This window comes from Pseudophryne corroboree, chromosome 4 (genome assembly GCF_028390025.1).
Source record: "Pseudophryne corroboree isolate aPseCor3 chromosome 4, aPseCor3.hap2, whole genome shotgun sequence".
NCBI lineage: Eukaryota > Metazoa > Chordata > Amphibia > Anura > Myobatrachidae > Pseudophryne > Pseudophryne corroboree.
The window spans coordinates 507947945-507963288 of record NC_086447.1 but is presented as its reverse complement, the minus strand read 5'-3'; the positions used below and the strand labels follow the sequence as shown (position 1 = coordinate 507963288).

The 15344-nt window shown below is 41.0% G+C and overlaps 1 protein-coding gene across 1 annotated transcript in view; it reads right to left on the bottom strand.

Annotated features, from left to right (window-relative positions):
- The window catches only part of LOC134909871 (amine sulfotransferase-like), a 91126-nt gene that overhangs the window by 35728 nt on the left and 40054 nt on the right, over positions 1–15344 (bottom strand). The window contains exons 2-5 of the mRNA XM_063917203.1: positions 11239–11411; positions 5985–6205; positions 4847–4973; positions 2765–2859 (exon numbers count right to left, since the gene is read on the bottom strand). Coding sequence (XP_063773273.1) covers positions 2765–2859; positions 4847–4973; positions 5985–6205; positions 11239–11395 — 600 coding nt within the window. The 5' untranslated portion in view covers positions 11396–11411. The remainder of the gene's footprint in view (positions 1–2764; positions 2860–4846; positions 4974–5984; positions 6206–11238; positions 11412–15344) is intronic.

Genomic DNA, 15344 nt, shown 5'->3' with positions numbered 1-15344 from the left:
GCTCTCATCCATCGTTTACCTAAATGCTGCTGCAGTCCTGCTGTCTAAGTCTGTTGCCACTCGTGGAAGCGCTCACGGGGCCCAGGTCGTAGAGGAGCTCCAGGTGCTAACGGCGGTTCCCACAGACGTCTTCATTTCTTCAAAGTCCAAGTTCTTCAGCCATGTCTTTCAATCACAAAACACAGTCCTCATTTCTTGAAAGTCCAAGTTCTTCAGCCTCATCTTTCAATCACAAACCACAGTCCTCATTTCTTTAAAGTCCAAGTTCTTCAGCCTCGTCTTTCAATTACATACCAGAGTCTTCATTTTTCAAAGTCCAAGTTCTTCAGCCTCGTCTTTTAATCATAAAACACAGTCTTCAGTTCTTCTTTACCGGAGTTCTTCAGCTTCACTCTTCAAGTCATTTAACCGTAGACTCTAATTCTTCCAGTTTCTCCAATTGCTCCAATATTCGTGTACAGCCTGATTATTCATTAAAACTACAGTTATCTTCCTACGAAGTCCTCCTTTTCTTTACGCCCTCCGGCCAATGTTAACACTTAGTTTGGCTTCCACCCCATGAGGAGGAATTACATTCAGCCACCTCGTTTATTCTCCTCACAGGTAGCTGTCCCTTCAGCCAAAACTCGGTTGTTGGAACCCCAACTTACGCCGAGCGTGACAGCAATACCATAAGCTAATGTTAGAAGTTCTGACCTTAGAAGCTCTGTGTCAGAAATGATTTGAATTTTTCAAAATCTAGATAAACACTTTAATGCAGTAATCATAATTTCCTGCCTGTCAAAAGAGCCCTTCAGTGATGTTGGGGGGCTAGAGATCCCTATGATACTGCTTTCCCTACAGTGCATCCGGAAAGTATTCACAGCACTTCATTTTTTCCACATTTTGTTATGTTACAGCCTTATTCCAAAATGGAATAAATTTATTTTTCCCTCAAAATTCTACACACAATACCCCATAATGACAACTTTTTTTTTAGATTTTTGCAAATTTATTAAAAATAGAAAACTAAGAAATCACATGTATATAAGTCTTTGCCATGAAGCTCAAAATTGAGCTCAGGTGCATCCTGTTTCCACTGATCATCTTCGAGATGTTCCTACAGCTTATTTTGAGGCCTCCTTTGGTAAATTCAGTTGATTGGACATGATTTGGAAAGGCACACACCTGTCTATATAAGGTCCCACACTTGACAGTGCATGTCGGAGCAGAAAGCAAGCCTGAAGTCAAAGGAATTGTCTGTAGACCTTCGAGACAGGATTGTCTCGAGGCACAAATCTGGGGAAGGATACAGAAAAATATACGCTGCTTTGAAGGACCCAATGAGCACAGTGGCCTCCATCATCCGTAAATGGAAGAAGTTCGGAACCACCAGGATTCTTCCTAGAGCTGGCCAGCCATCTAAACTGAGTGATCGGTAGAGATGGGCCCTGGTCAGGGAGGTGACCAAGAACCCGATGGTCACTCTGTCAGAGATACAGCATTACTCTGTGGAGAGAGGAGAACCTTCCAGAAGGACAACCATCTCTGCAGCAATCCACCAATAAGGCCTGAATGGTAGAGTGGCCAGACGGAAGCCACTCCTTAGTAAAAAGCACATGGCAGCCCACCTGGAGTTTGCCAAAATGCACCTGAAGGACTCTCAAACCATGAGAAACAAATTCTCTGGTCTGATGAGACAAAGATTGAACTCTTTGGCGTGAATGCCAGGCTTCATGTTTGGAGTAAACCAGGCAATGCTCATCACAAGACCAATACCATCCCTACAGTGAAGCATGGTGGTGGCAGCATCATGCTGTGGAGATGTTTATCAGCATCAGGAACTGGGAGACTAGTCAGGATAGAGTTGAATGCAGAATTGTACAGAGACATCCTGGATGAAAACCTGCTCCAGAGCACTCTTGACCTCAGACTGGGGTGACGGTTGATCTTTCAGCAGGACAATGACCCTAAGCACCCAGCCAAGATATCAAAGGAGTGGCTTCAGGACAACTCTGTGAATGCCCTTGAGTGGCCCAGCCAGAGCCCAGACTTGAATCCGATTGAACATCTCTGAAGAGATCTGAAAATGGCTGTGCACCAACGCTTCCCATCCAAGCTGATGGAGCTTTAGAGGTGATGCAAAGAGGAATGGGTGAAACTGCCCAAAGATATGTGTGCCAAGCTTGTGGCATCATATTCAAAAAGACTTGAGGCTGTAATTGCTGACAAAGGTGCATCAACAAAGTATTGAGCAAAGGCTGTGTATACTCATGTACACCTGATATCTTAGTTTTTTTATTTTCAATAAATTTGCAAAAAAATCTAAAAAAAAAACTTTTTTCACATTGACATTAGGGGGTATTGTGTGTAGAATTTTGAGGAAAAAAATTAATTTATTCCATTTTGGAATAAAGTTGTAACATAACAAAATGTGGAAAAAGTGAAGCGCTATGAATACTTTCCGGATGAACTGTATGTATCTAAATAAAATAATACACAATAAACTATATACACTATAAATAAAACATCACTACTGTAATAATGCATTGGTAAACAACTTTAAAATGACAGGATAGAGACTGTTTTTTATAACTTTTTATAATTTTGTGTATGTAATTGACCCACTGGGTTTTCGCTGCATGGCATGTTCAGCCTACAGTATGTATAGCTTGTTACATTGAAATTGCTTTTGGTATATAATATTCCTATTGTGAACTTAATTCATATATATATAGAAGTAAAAAAAATCTTACAAAATATAAAAATATATATTGAACGTTACCTTGATCATATCTTCATATTTTACAAAAAGGATATTGAAATCATCCTTATGAGTGTTCCATTCATGAACATGATCAAACCAACTGCCAGCAAAAACTGTGGGAAACAAATTACAGATAAGTTTGATTCTCCACTTGTTATTGGACTATATATTCAGTGTTAAAAATGAACAAAAAAGTATATACACACACAATCCTAAAATTATCACATGATTGAATAATAAAAACAGGGGAAATTGAATCAGAGAATTTTTAACCAAATAAGATTTAAACAGCAAGTATCTGAAATCAATATCATAACAGAGTGATGCAGTTGAGTGATTCCCAGTCAACTGTACATGCGTCACAGATAAAATGTTGCTTGAAGTGAGGATTAATTTACTTTTGACAGTCAGGGACCATTTCAGGGTGGTAACGGGGAAAGGTGGAAACAACACAGGCATGTTGCAGCTATTTTCCGGGCATAAGCGTGCCTACATCAATACTCTCGTATGCAAACATAGCACCAGTGCCTGCAGCCATTGAGATGTTTAATTATCTGAGGATCTGCTAATAACATTGCGTGTTTATACTCAGATGCTGATATCTGTGAGTCTGCCATTGTCTGTCTCAAGTCACTTCCAGGCGACTATAGCATTAGCAATGTCCACTTTTTTGCACATTTGCTACATATGGGGCTGCAGCTGTGAATGCTTTAGCATAATCTCTGAGTAAGGCCCTGTGTGCATAGGCAGACCAGATTATTACAATGAATCAATTCCATGGATATCATGTTAAGATTGTTGAAAAAGATCTTTCATGAATTTAGTTGCCTAAATGTATTGGAAGGTGATGTAAATCATGGTGACTACAGTGCACAATTTGTGTTTTGTAGATTAAAGATTTGGAAGGCTCACCTGCGGGAGTTCTTATGCATTTATACAGATATTACAGGTTGAGTATCCCATATCCAAATATTCCGAAATACGGAATATTCCGAAATACGGAATTTTTGGAGTGAGAGTGAGATAGTGAAACCTTTGTTTTTTGATGACTCAATGTACACAAACTTTGTTTAATACACAAAGTTATTAAAAATATTGTATTAAATGACCTTCAGGCTGTGTGTATAAGGTGTATATGAAACATAAATGAATTGTGTGAATGTACACACACCTTGTTTAATGCACAAAGTTACAAAAAATATTGGCTAAAATGACCTACAGGCTGTGTGTATAAGGTGTATATGTAACATAAATGCATTCTATGCTTAGACTTAGGTCCCATCGCCATGATATCTCCTCATGGTATGCAATTATTCCAAAATACGGAAAAATCCGATATCCAAAATACTTCTGGTCCCAAGCATTTTGGATAAGGGATACTCAACCTGTACTTATATTCAACATTTTTGCTATGCACGTCACACCAATTCCAAATGGGTTTCAGATGATAGGTTGATAGTCAATACGTCAATATCATATGGTAGACATGCATTAGGTTGACAGGTAAAAAAGGTCAACATGGTCAAAGGGTCCACATACATATAGTCAACACATGTTTATTGGGTTTTTTTAATGCTTTTTCAACTTTGTCTTGATTTACTATCCATGTTTACGACTGGAAATAGTAATCTGCAGCCTGAGCGGGGGTGGGATGGGGTGACACGCGCCTGCGTGGGTACACCCGTCGCATATGGTTAAACATACAAAATGACCCGCCAAAATGGATTAAAAAAAACTTGTGTCCACCTTTTGTACCTGTCGACTTTTTGTACTGCCTACCTTTTCCATGTTGACCTTTTGACCCTGTCCATCTAATACATGTTGACCATATGTTGTTGACTGACAACCTGACATATTGTATTACTATATAGTATTGTACATAAGTATACACAGCCTTTGCTCAATACTATTGTCAATCTTTTAATCCACACCCAAATAGCAGCCCCTGAAACAATTTTTCTTTCCTAACATTAATATATTTTTTCTTCTAGTAAAATAAATAAGACCTGTAGAAGTGAAAGTTGCCATGAGGCTGTAGACGTGTCAACAGTTTATCTACAAATGCACTAAATGATAGTATAGAGGATATACAGTATTTACCATCTCCAGCTAAAAACTTCTCAAAGAAGTGGGCAAAATCTGGTGACTTTTGAGTATAAATTGGAATGGCTTCAAAATGATAAAAGGATTTCATGACATCTTTTGGATTTCTCATCACATAGATAACCTTAATAAAAAAACAACTTGATTTATTAGTATCAACTTCCATGCTTAATGACTGGTTTGATTACATATTTAAATTTAGGTTAAAAAGTCATAGTACAGTATTACAGTATGTTAAAGAGTGATTAGTTGTGAGAGCTTAAGGGCCCCATATACTAGGATGATTTTACACGATTTCATACAATTCCGATATATCAGTCTGATATATTGTATGAAATTGTGTACAATCGTATGTGTTTTAGATCGTATCCAATCTGATGCGCGTCCCCGTGGCTGTCGGATAGGATCCCCTAGGTCGTTGGTGCTGCACTAATGATGTATCAGAATTGGATGGAATCGGATGAAAAAAGTTTGTTTTTTGTGCATGTAATATATTGCATGCGATGTATCACAGGGAAGTTTGACTGGCATTCTCAGGACACTCCCAGCCCCCAGAGTCCTCTATCCAGTCCATCAGATATATCTCATGGTACAATTGTATGCTGTACGATATATTGCATGTGATGTATAGCGGCTTCATCAATCGCATGCGATATATCTTATGCAAAAATAGCACAAAAGTACCAAATCATATGGAATCACTTCTGGGAAGGTCCCGGGGGAGTTCAAGGGAAATTACATCCGACTTCAGCCTCAGACATATCGTTGTAGTGTATGGGGTCATTTACTCTTACATTTTAATAACAAAAAAAAAAATGATTGTACTGTTTGAGTGGGATGTAGTTATGTGACAAGGCGGCACAATACCTCCCCCTACATACCGCCCCCTAACAATCCTGACAGACGGCATGCCGGCCAGCAGAGACTGGCTCACAGCGTGGCGAGTACCACTTGTTGCGCTCGCCTTCCCTTCCCCCATTCCGCTGCTGGGATACCGTTGTTGGCATGCTGACCGCGTTCACGCATACCACACCTGTTTGAGTAACTGCTAATGAGCTGAAAGCTGCCATTGTAGTTGTACTATAGTTACTATTAGAAACAAATCTTCTGACATGGTCAAGTTTGTTGCTCTTACCTTGGCTTTTTTATTTCTTAGGCCTTGTGGAACAAATAAATAAGCTAAGTGGGATGTAAATAACCGTGGTGATGGCTGACTCTCGTGATCGTGATTAACATGAACTTTTCCCATAGAAGAATCAAACCATGGTATTCTTTCAGAAGTGTCAATTTGTTCTGTGCCATTTCTGTGTCCTTCACTGCAGATTAAGCTTAAAATTTGCTGCATCCAAATGGTTCCTTTAATATAAAAGGAAACAAAGTTTAAACAGTACTTCTTCATTTAATAAAATGCACAATGTACTTTATTAATGTCCATTTTTTAAATAAAAATAATACTTTACTCAAATGACTTGTCTATATATGGTCATTCAGATTTTTTATCACTATTTAATGCTCAGGGATAACATACATATGTAGCAAACTTTAGACTGATGACACATCATACTGTATACCATATTGAAATGAAGGAAGGTAATGAGATATATGGACCTACAGATGTGTCCTCACATATCTTTGAGTAGGCATGGGTCAACTGTCAATGGTGCTCGATTTCTGCATGTGCAAACCAGTTATGCGACTGCATACGCAAATTTGCGAATGCAGTGGTGGGCGTCTTTTTCCTTTCTGGACCGGTCTTCACATGTGATTTTTAGCAGTAGCAGTTTTGAGACAATAGCTATTTCAGTTTCAGTAGCGATCCTTACTGAATTAGGCCTCTGTCAGTTACTGCTGTCTCATTTCATTACATCTGTCTCATTTCATAAACAAAGTCCTGTGCTACATTACAGTGATCTATGGTATGCTTTTGGGCCATGTATTTGCCATTGTAGGATTCTAAGGGGGTAATTCAGGGTTGTGACCAAACCAAAAAAGCACACTAATGGGCAAAACCATGTTGCACTGCAGTTGGGGTAGATGTAACATGTGCAGAGAGAGTTGGATTTGGGTGGGGTGTGCTCAAACTGAAATCTAAATGGCAGAGTAAAAAAAAAGGCAGCCAGTATTTACCATGCACCGAAACAATATAACCCACCCAAATCTAACTCTCTCTGCACATGTTACATCTGCCCCACCTGCAGTGCAACATGGTTTTGCCCATTAGGGTGCTTTTTTGGTTTGCTTAAAAACAGGCCCTTATTACATTTAAAAATGGGCTTTGTTTGCTAATGTTTATTTTATCACAAAGTCAATGTTGTGAAAACTTATTTCCAATATGAAATACTATAAATGCTCTGAATAGTAGAAATCGCTTCACAGAATCTAAAGCCAGATGTTCCTATAAATTTACTAATGACTATTGCATTGAGTTGCTGAGTTTTGAGTTCTGTAAACTAAAATTAGGCATACCACTTGCATCTTTCACATACTTTGCTTAGAAAGATAGAATGGGAAAGACAAGGAACAGACAACTGCAGGGTAACTAGGATTGTGTGACCAGTGCTGCCAGCCATAGCGCATGGTCCTGGGGGTGGCACCATTGATGCCTCATGGCACGTGAATTTGGCTTGCAGGGTGCCTAGAACTCTCCTTTCCTCCAACACTTTGACTGGCTTATTTTACCTTAAAGAATCCAATTTAAGCTCTTCACCATATTTCCAACTCTCTTTCTTCCCTCTCACCCCTGGTTGTGTTCCCCAAGGCTCTGTGCTTGGGAAATTATCATCTCTGTATAAAAACTCCTCCTTTGGTGAACTCATCATCTTCAGTAGTCTACAATAAAACCTTTATACTGATGATGCTTAAAAAATCTTTTCCCTCCCTGTCAACATGTCTCTTATCTCTTAATGTGTCTCTTTCAGCACTTTTGGATGTCCCAGCACTTTGTTAAAGTTAACATATCTAAGACTGAGTTTATTGTCTTCCACCAGTCCAGGACTTTTTCTTCTCACATCTGTCTTCCTGTTGCTAACACTGTCCTCTTTCTCGGGTTGGTAATCATGTGACCGCCGGTCAGCTGACCGACAGTCACATGACCTGCTCCACCAGCCCGACGGCTCACTATCCCGATGGTCGGCATGCCGACCAACAGGGACTATTTCCACTCGTGGGTGTCCACGACACCCATAGAGTGGGAATAGAACCCGTGGCGACTGCAGGTCGCCACCGAGCCCGCAGCGTGGCGAGCGCAGCGAGCCCGCAATGGGCTTGCTGCACTCGCCCCTCCCCGCTGGGATCCCTGGCGTCGGTATGCTGCCGGGATCCCGGCGTCGGTAAGCTGACCGGCGGTCTCCTGACCACCGGTCAGCAGTATTACACCCCTCTTTCTCTTGTCACATCTCTCCTCAAACTCCATTCATCATCCACTCTTGCCTCTTCCACCTCTGCAACATATCTAGAATATGTCCATTCTGTTGAATGAGGAGTGTGCTACTGTGTAGACTGCATCCTCCTGGCCCACCAGGGAGGCTTCATTTCCTGTACCAAGATGGCCATTTGCAGGGGCTATCTTGTCATTACTGTGTAGAGTGACAAGGTGGAAGAAGGATGTCTCCTACTTAGCTCAGAAGGACCTGGTTATTACCTGCTATAACACTGTTGCAGCACTCCTGCGCTACTACCCGTTTGCTGCATACACTTGCTGTCTGGCGAGGTGTATGAAACCCCACTCCACTCAAAGGGCCTGATTCTGATTTGTAAGCAAAGCTAAACAGCAAGCAAATGGGCAAAACCATATTGTACTGCAAGTGGGGCAGATGTAACATGCAGTAAGATTTAGATTTGGGTGGGGTGACTTCAAACTGAAATCTAAATTGCAGTGTAACAATAAAGCTGTCAACATTTGTGGGCTACATGTAAAAGCAGCCAGTATTTATCCTGCACAGAAAAAATATAAATGTAAATACTCCCATTGCATAGACACAAAGTTATTTGCTTTTATTGCTTTTACTTACAAGTCTGAATCAGGTACAAGCTCCACTCCATTACCAATGTATCAGTGTGTATGAATGTTCCTACTTTCCAGAGGTTAAAGTGAGCTGTAACGGGGCAGAACTGCGTTCCATCAGTTCCATTTAGAGCCGGAACGCAGTTTCACCTCCTCCGGCTCACCTTACCCAGGGAGAAGTCAGGTGACTGCTGAGATTTTGTTACCAGCGAGCGCCAGGTTCTTCCTCTCACTCCTAAGCTCCGGCTCAGGCAGTGTGCACGTGCGGCACTATGGGAGAGACATCATGATGTCTCTCCCATAGATCCGAAGAGCGGGTGGCCAGACAGAGAGCAGCAGCTGTCCGGAAGCAGGAGCGGGGCTGGTGAGTATTGTGTTTTTTTTCTTGTTTTTTTTTTCTGCATGTGTGTAAGCGGCGCTACTAGAGGGCATGTCTACTGGGGGCACAACGGCTGGGGGCGCAATAGCTGGGGCACATCTACTGGGGTACAATTGCTGGGTGCACATCTGCTGCTAGCACATCTACTGGGGGCACAACTTCTGACGGTGGGCACAATTACTGGGGACACATCTACCGGGGGCACAACTGCTGGGGGCACATCTGCTGGGGTCATATCTACTGGGGGTACGTCTACTGCGGGCATGTCTACTGGTGGCACATCTACTGGGTCACATCTACTGGGGGTACGTCTACTGTGGGCATGTCTACTGTTGGCACGTCTACTGGGTCACATCTACTGGGGGCACGACTACTGGGGCACAACTACAGTGGGCATAATGTCTGACTGGGGGCATATCTACTGGGTGCATAACTACAGGAGGCATAACTACTAGGGCCATATCTACTGACTGGGGGCATTACTACTGAATGGGGGACATAACTACTGGGGGCATAACTACTCACTGGGGACATAACTACTGGGGGCATAACTACGGGGGCATTACTACTGGGGGCAACACTACATGGGGCATTACCACTGGGGACATTACTACTGGGGGCACAACGAATAAGGGCATTGCATAGGGGCATTTTACAAGGGGCATTGCTCCTGGGGACATAAGGGGCACTACTACTGGGGGCATTGTATAAGGGGCACTATATGCTGTGGGAATTATGTGTATTTGGGGTGCTATTACTGTGGGCTTTGTGTATCAGGGGCACTAATGTGTGTTTTAACAAGAATAAGAGACACTACTATGTGGTGTAATGTTAATAAGATTGTGCTACTGTGCGGCATAATTTAAATTGAGGATACTATTGGGTGACCACGTATCTTTTTTGAGACCATGCCCCTTTTTGTGGCCTGTGGCGCACGCAATCCCTTTATTTCACGGGTGTGGGGAAGGGGGATGGGTTCCACAACCTCTCTAGGACCACTTTAAGCACTGCTGCTTTCTTTTAATAAATCTACTCAACAGGCTAAGTATAACTGGTTTGTTCATAGTTAGAGTCATCCACTGGTGTATGCTTACATAGCTCTGCAATATCAACACTTGCACACACATCATTTCCAACACCTTACTCATCCATGAGTCTTTTATTCATGTCATCTCCTGCTTGGACAATTGCAACTCTTTCTTTATGGTCTTCTCTCCCACCTTTCCCTCTACCCTATCACACTGAATTGCTTCAAATGTTCCCTGAATATGCCACTAATCTTCAAAGACTATCAGCTCTCCTTACCTTCTAAACTCTCATCTCTCAACCCACCAGCCTCATTTTGTTCTATTTCACCTGTCAGTCTCATTTTTGTATATAAGTCTAATGAGTAGGGCTCTCCACCTTCTATTTCTCTACCTGCATACCCATGTCTCCAGTGCACTGTCCCTCGTGGTCCATGTCTATTCCCCGCGGGCACAAGGTCATTGAGTGATACTGTTGTAATTCTGAATTTACTTCTGCAAATTCAGAATTAGAAAATGCAGGTAAAAGTGGCATATACAGTTCATCTCGGAAAACCACATATCTAGATAAATAGATATGTGTGATTCACATGTCGGACGTATCTTGCACAGTAATAAATTTGATGGTATACTCAGCATTGCAAAGGAAACTACCAAATTTTAACAGTGACCATGATAATACTAGGGAAAACACATAACAGAAATTGGAAGGATGGTATATGTTTCCTAAAACTTGCTAGCAGTATAAATACCAACATTTTTGCTTTTTAGGGGTTGTTATATAGTATATAAAGTGTAATTTTGTTGTTCTTTTGCAGTTATTTGTTATATGTGTTGGCTACCCCATTTATTATAGCATCAGAGACCCATGTTTTTATATTTGATTATAGAGAGTGTAGGGTATATTTCAGTACATATTGCATTATTTTTTCAGATTTAGCCTTAAACATTTTTTTTATTGTGTAAGTAATATTAACCTCACCTGATTTTGGAAAAGTAATCAGGAACACGTCATCATCTCTTATTTTAAAATCCTGCAACGAGTCTATGAACTCTTTTGGCATCAGTTCCTTTATAAAGCAAAATCCTTTATATCTATAAAGATATGAATCACGCAACACTGGAGTAATTGTGGCCATGTTTAATTAGTGCTACCTGTAATGAAAAGACAAATGCAAAACGTGAGTGTGTTGTGTATATATTAGACAAATACCACATCTACAATAAACTGCATGATCAAGTCAAACATAGGGCCTATTTGATGTTTGTACTCAAATCCAAATGCTCCCACACAAAACTGCGAACATCCACGAAAACATGCACATAAAAACCAACAACGCCCCAAAGACGCACTAGCAAAAGAATTTGCAATGCAATAGCAATTACGAATCTATAGGTTGCCCACATGCCGAAAAGACAGCGTGCGCATTCGTATGCATATGTAGTATTAGCAATCACGGCAGGCAAAGCGTCAACATCATTCAAATCCTGTGTCATATTCCTGATTTTCTGTGTTTATCTCTAATCTGCCCTAGTGTCTAATTAAATACACCTAATAAATCAATTAAGGCATAAAACAAAAGTAAAACTCAACAAATCCTTTGTTTGATGGCTTAATTGAGTTATTAGACATAATTTTTCTTAAACTGCCATAGCATTTGTAGTCAATTAGGGCCTGATTCAGGTTTGTTAGCAAAGCAAAAAAAAAAACATACAACTGGGCAAAACCATGTTGCACTGCAGGTGGGGCAGATGTAACATGTGCAGAGAGATTTAGATTTGAGTGGGGTGTGTTCAAACTGAAATCTAAATTGCAGTGTAAAAATAAAGTGGTCTAACATGTGTGGGCTACATGCAAAGCAGCCAGTATTTACCCTGCACAGAAAAGATATAACCCACCCAAATGTACATCTCTCTGCACGTTACATCTGCCCCACCCGCAGTGCAACATGGGTTTGGCCATTTTGTGTGCTTTTTTGCTTTGATTACAAACCTGAATCAGGCCCTTAGTTTTTAAACAAAAACAGCACAAATTGTAATTTAAATCACTTTTATCTACATTTTTGTAAAATAGTTACTTTTGAAATATGTGAACAAACATTTTTAGCTGAACCTTTTTTTCTCAAAACAATAATACCATAAAAAATACAATTAAAGCTACAAAGGTACACAGTTTTGAATGGGATGACAATCAGTCTGATTATTTGGCTAGACGAAATTCCCAAAATCTGTGTTACACACGTTAAGTTATTTATGAAAAATCGTCCGATTTCTCATTACATAGGCAGAGGGGGAAAAATAAAGTTTACTTACACACTACCTGATTTTTCCACCAGGACATATGGTCAGATTATTGAGAATGCACACACTGGTCAATATCGGGAGACTGAGACCAAGATTTTCAGTCTTGAACAACCGATTGGATAATTGTAGGTGTGTGTTTGTGGGCAATATCTCTCTGATTTATTGGTGAAACGTCAAAACGATTGTTCATACACGCTATACAATAAATCATTCCGATCCTGATTATTGCCAAATCGGCCCAATAATTGTATAGTGTGTAACTAGCTTAAGGCAGGTGATTAATGAGGATGGTGATGGCCTCATTGATGGAAGCCAGGTACCTCTGAATAACTGTAAGCTGGTGTCTGACAACCTGACAAAAGAGATTATTTTTAAAACCATTATAATTAGAGATGAGCGGGTTCGGTTTCTCTGAAACCGAACCCGCACGAACTTCATGTTTTTTTCACGGGTCCGAGCAGACTCGGATCCTCCCGCCTTGCTCGGTTAACCCGAGCGCGCCCGAACGTCATCATGACGCTGTCGGATTCTCGCGAGACTCGGATTCTATATAAGGAGCCGCGCGTCGCCGCCATTTTCACACGTGCATTGAGATTGATAGGGAGAGGACGTGGCTGGCGTCCTCTCCATTAGAAATTAGATTAGAAGAGAGAGAGAGATTGTGCAGAGTCAGACAGAGTTTACCACAGTGACCAGTGCAGTTGTTGTTAGTTAACTTTTATTTATTTTAATATATCCGTTCTCTGCTATATCCGTTCTCTGCCTGAAAAAAAACGATACACAGCAGCAGCCAGTCACACAGTGTGACTCAGTCTGTGTGCACTCAGCTCAGCCCAGTGTGCTGCACATCAATGTATAAAAGGCAAAGCTTATAATAATTGTGGGGGAGACTGGGGAGCACTGCAGTTTGTTATAGCAGGAGCCCCCAGGAGTACATAATATTATATTAATTTAAAATTAAACAGTGCACACTTTTGCTGCAGGAGTGCCACTGCCAGTGTGACTAGTGGTGACCAGTGCCTGACCACCAGTATAGTAGTATATTGTTGTATGTATTGTATACTATCTCTTTATCAACCAGTCTATATTAGCAGCAGACACAGTACAGTGCGGTAGTTCACGGCTGTGGCTACCTCTGTGTCGGCAGTCGGAACTCGGCAGGCAGTCCGTCCATCCATAATTGTATTACAATATATACCACCTAACCGTGGTATTTTTTTTTCTTTCTTTATACCGTCGTCATAGTGTCATACTAGTTGTTACGAGTATACTACTATCTCTTTATCAACCAGTGTACAGTGCGGTAGTTCACGGCTGTGGCTACCTCTGTGTCGGCAGTCGGCAGGCAGTCCGTCCATCCATAATTGTATTATTATTATAATATATACCACCTAACCGTGGTTTTTTTTTCATTCTTTATACCGTCATAGTGTCATACTAGTTGTTACGAGTATACTACTATCTCTTTATCAACCAGTGTACAGTGCGGTAGTTCACGGCTGTGGCTACCTCTGTGTCGGCAGTCGGCAGGCAGTCCGTCCATCCATAATTGTATTATTATTATAATATATACCACCTAACCGTGGTTTTTTTTTCATTCTTTATACCGTCGTCATAGTGTCATACTAGTTGTTACGAGTATACTACTATCTCTTTATCAACCAGTGTACAGTGCGGTAGTTCACGGCTGTGGCTACCTCTGTGTCGGCAGTCGGCAGGCAGTCCGTCCATCCATAATTGTATTATTATTATAATATATACCACCTAACCGTGGTTTTTTTTTTCATTCTTTATACCGTCGTCATAGTGTCATACTAGTTGTTACGAGTATACTACTATCTCTTTATCAACCAGTGTACAGTGCGGTAGTTCACGGCTGTGGCTACCTCTGTGTCGGCAGTCGGCAGGCAGTCCGTCCATCCATAATTGTATTATTATTATAATATATACCACCTAACCGTGGTTTTTTTTTCATTCTTTATACCGTCGTCATAGTGTCATACTAGTTGTTACGAGTATACTACTATCTCTTTATCAACCAGTGTACAGTGCGGTAGTTCACGGCTGTGGCTACCTCTGTGTCGGCAGTCGGCAGGCAGTCCGTCCATCCATAATTGTATTATTATTATAATATATACCACCTAACCGTGGTTTTTTTTTCATTCTTTATACCGTCGTCATAGTGTCATACTAGTTGTTACGAGTATACTACTATCTCTTTATCAACCAGTGTACAGTGCGGTAGTTCACGGCTGTGGCTACCTCTGTGTCGGCAGTCGGCAGGCAGTCCGTCCATCCATAATTGTATTATTATTATAATATATACCACCTAACCGTGGTTTTTTTTTCATTCTTTATACCGTCGTCATAGTGTCATACTAGTTGTTACGAGTATACTACTATCTCTTTATCAACCAGTGTACAGTGCGGTAGTTCACGGCTGTGGCTACCTCTGTGTCGGCAGTCGGCAGGCAGTCCGTCCATCCATAATTGTATTATTATTATAATATATACCACCTAACCGTGGTTTTTTTTTCATTCTTTATACCGTCGTCATAGTGTCATACTAGTTGTTACGAGTATACTACTATCTCTTTATCAACCAGTGTACAGTGCGGTAGTTCACGGCTGTGGCTACCTCTGTGTCGGCAGTCGGCAGGCAGTCCGTCCATCCATAATTGTATTATTATTATAATATATACCACCTAACCGTGGTTTTTTTTTCATTCTTTATACCGTCGTCATAGTGTCATACTAGTTGTTACGAGTATACTACTATCTCTT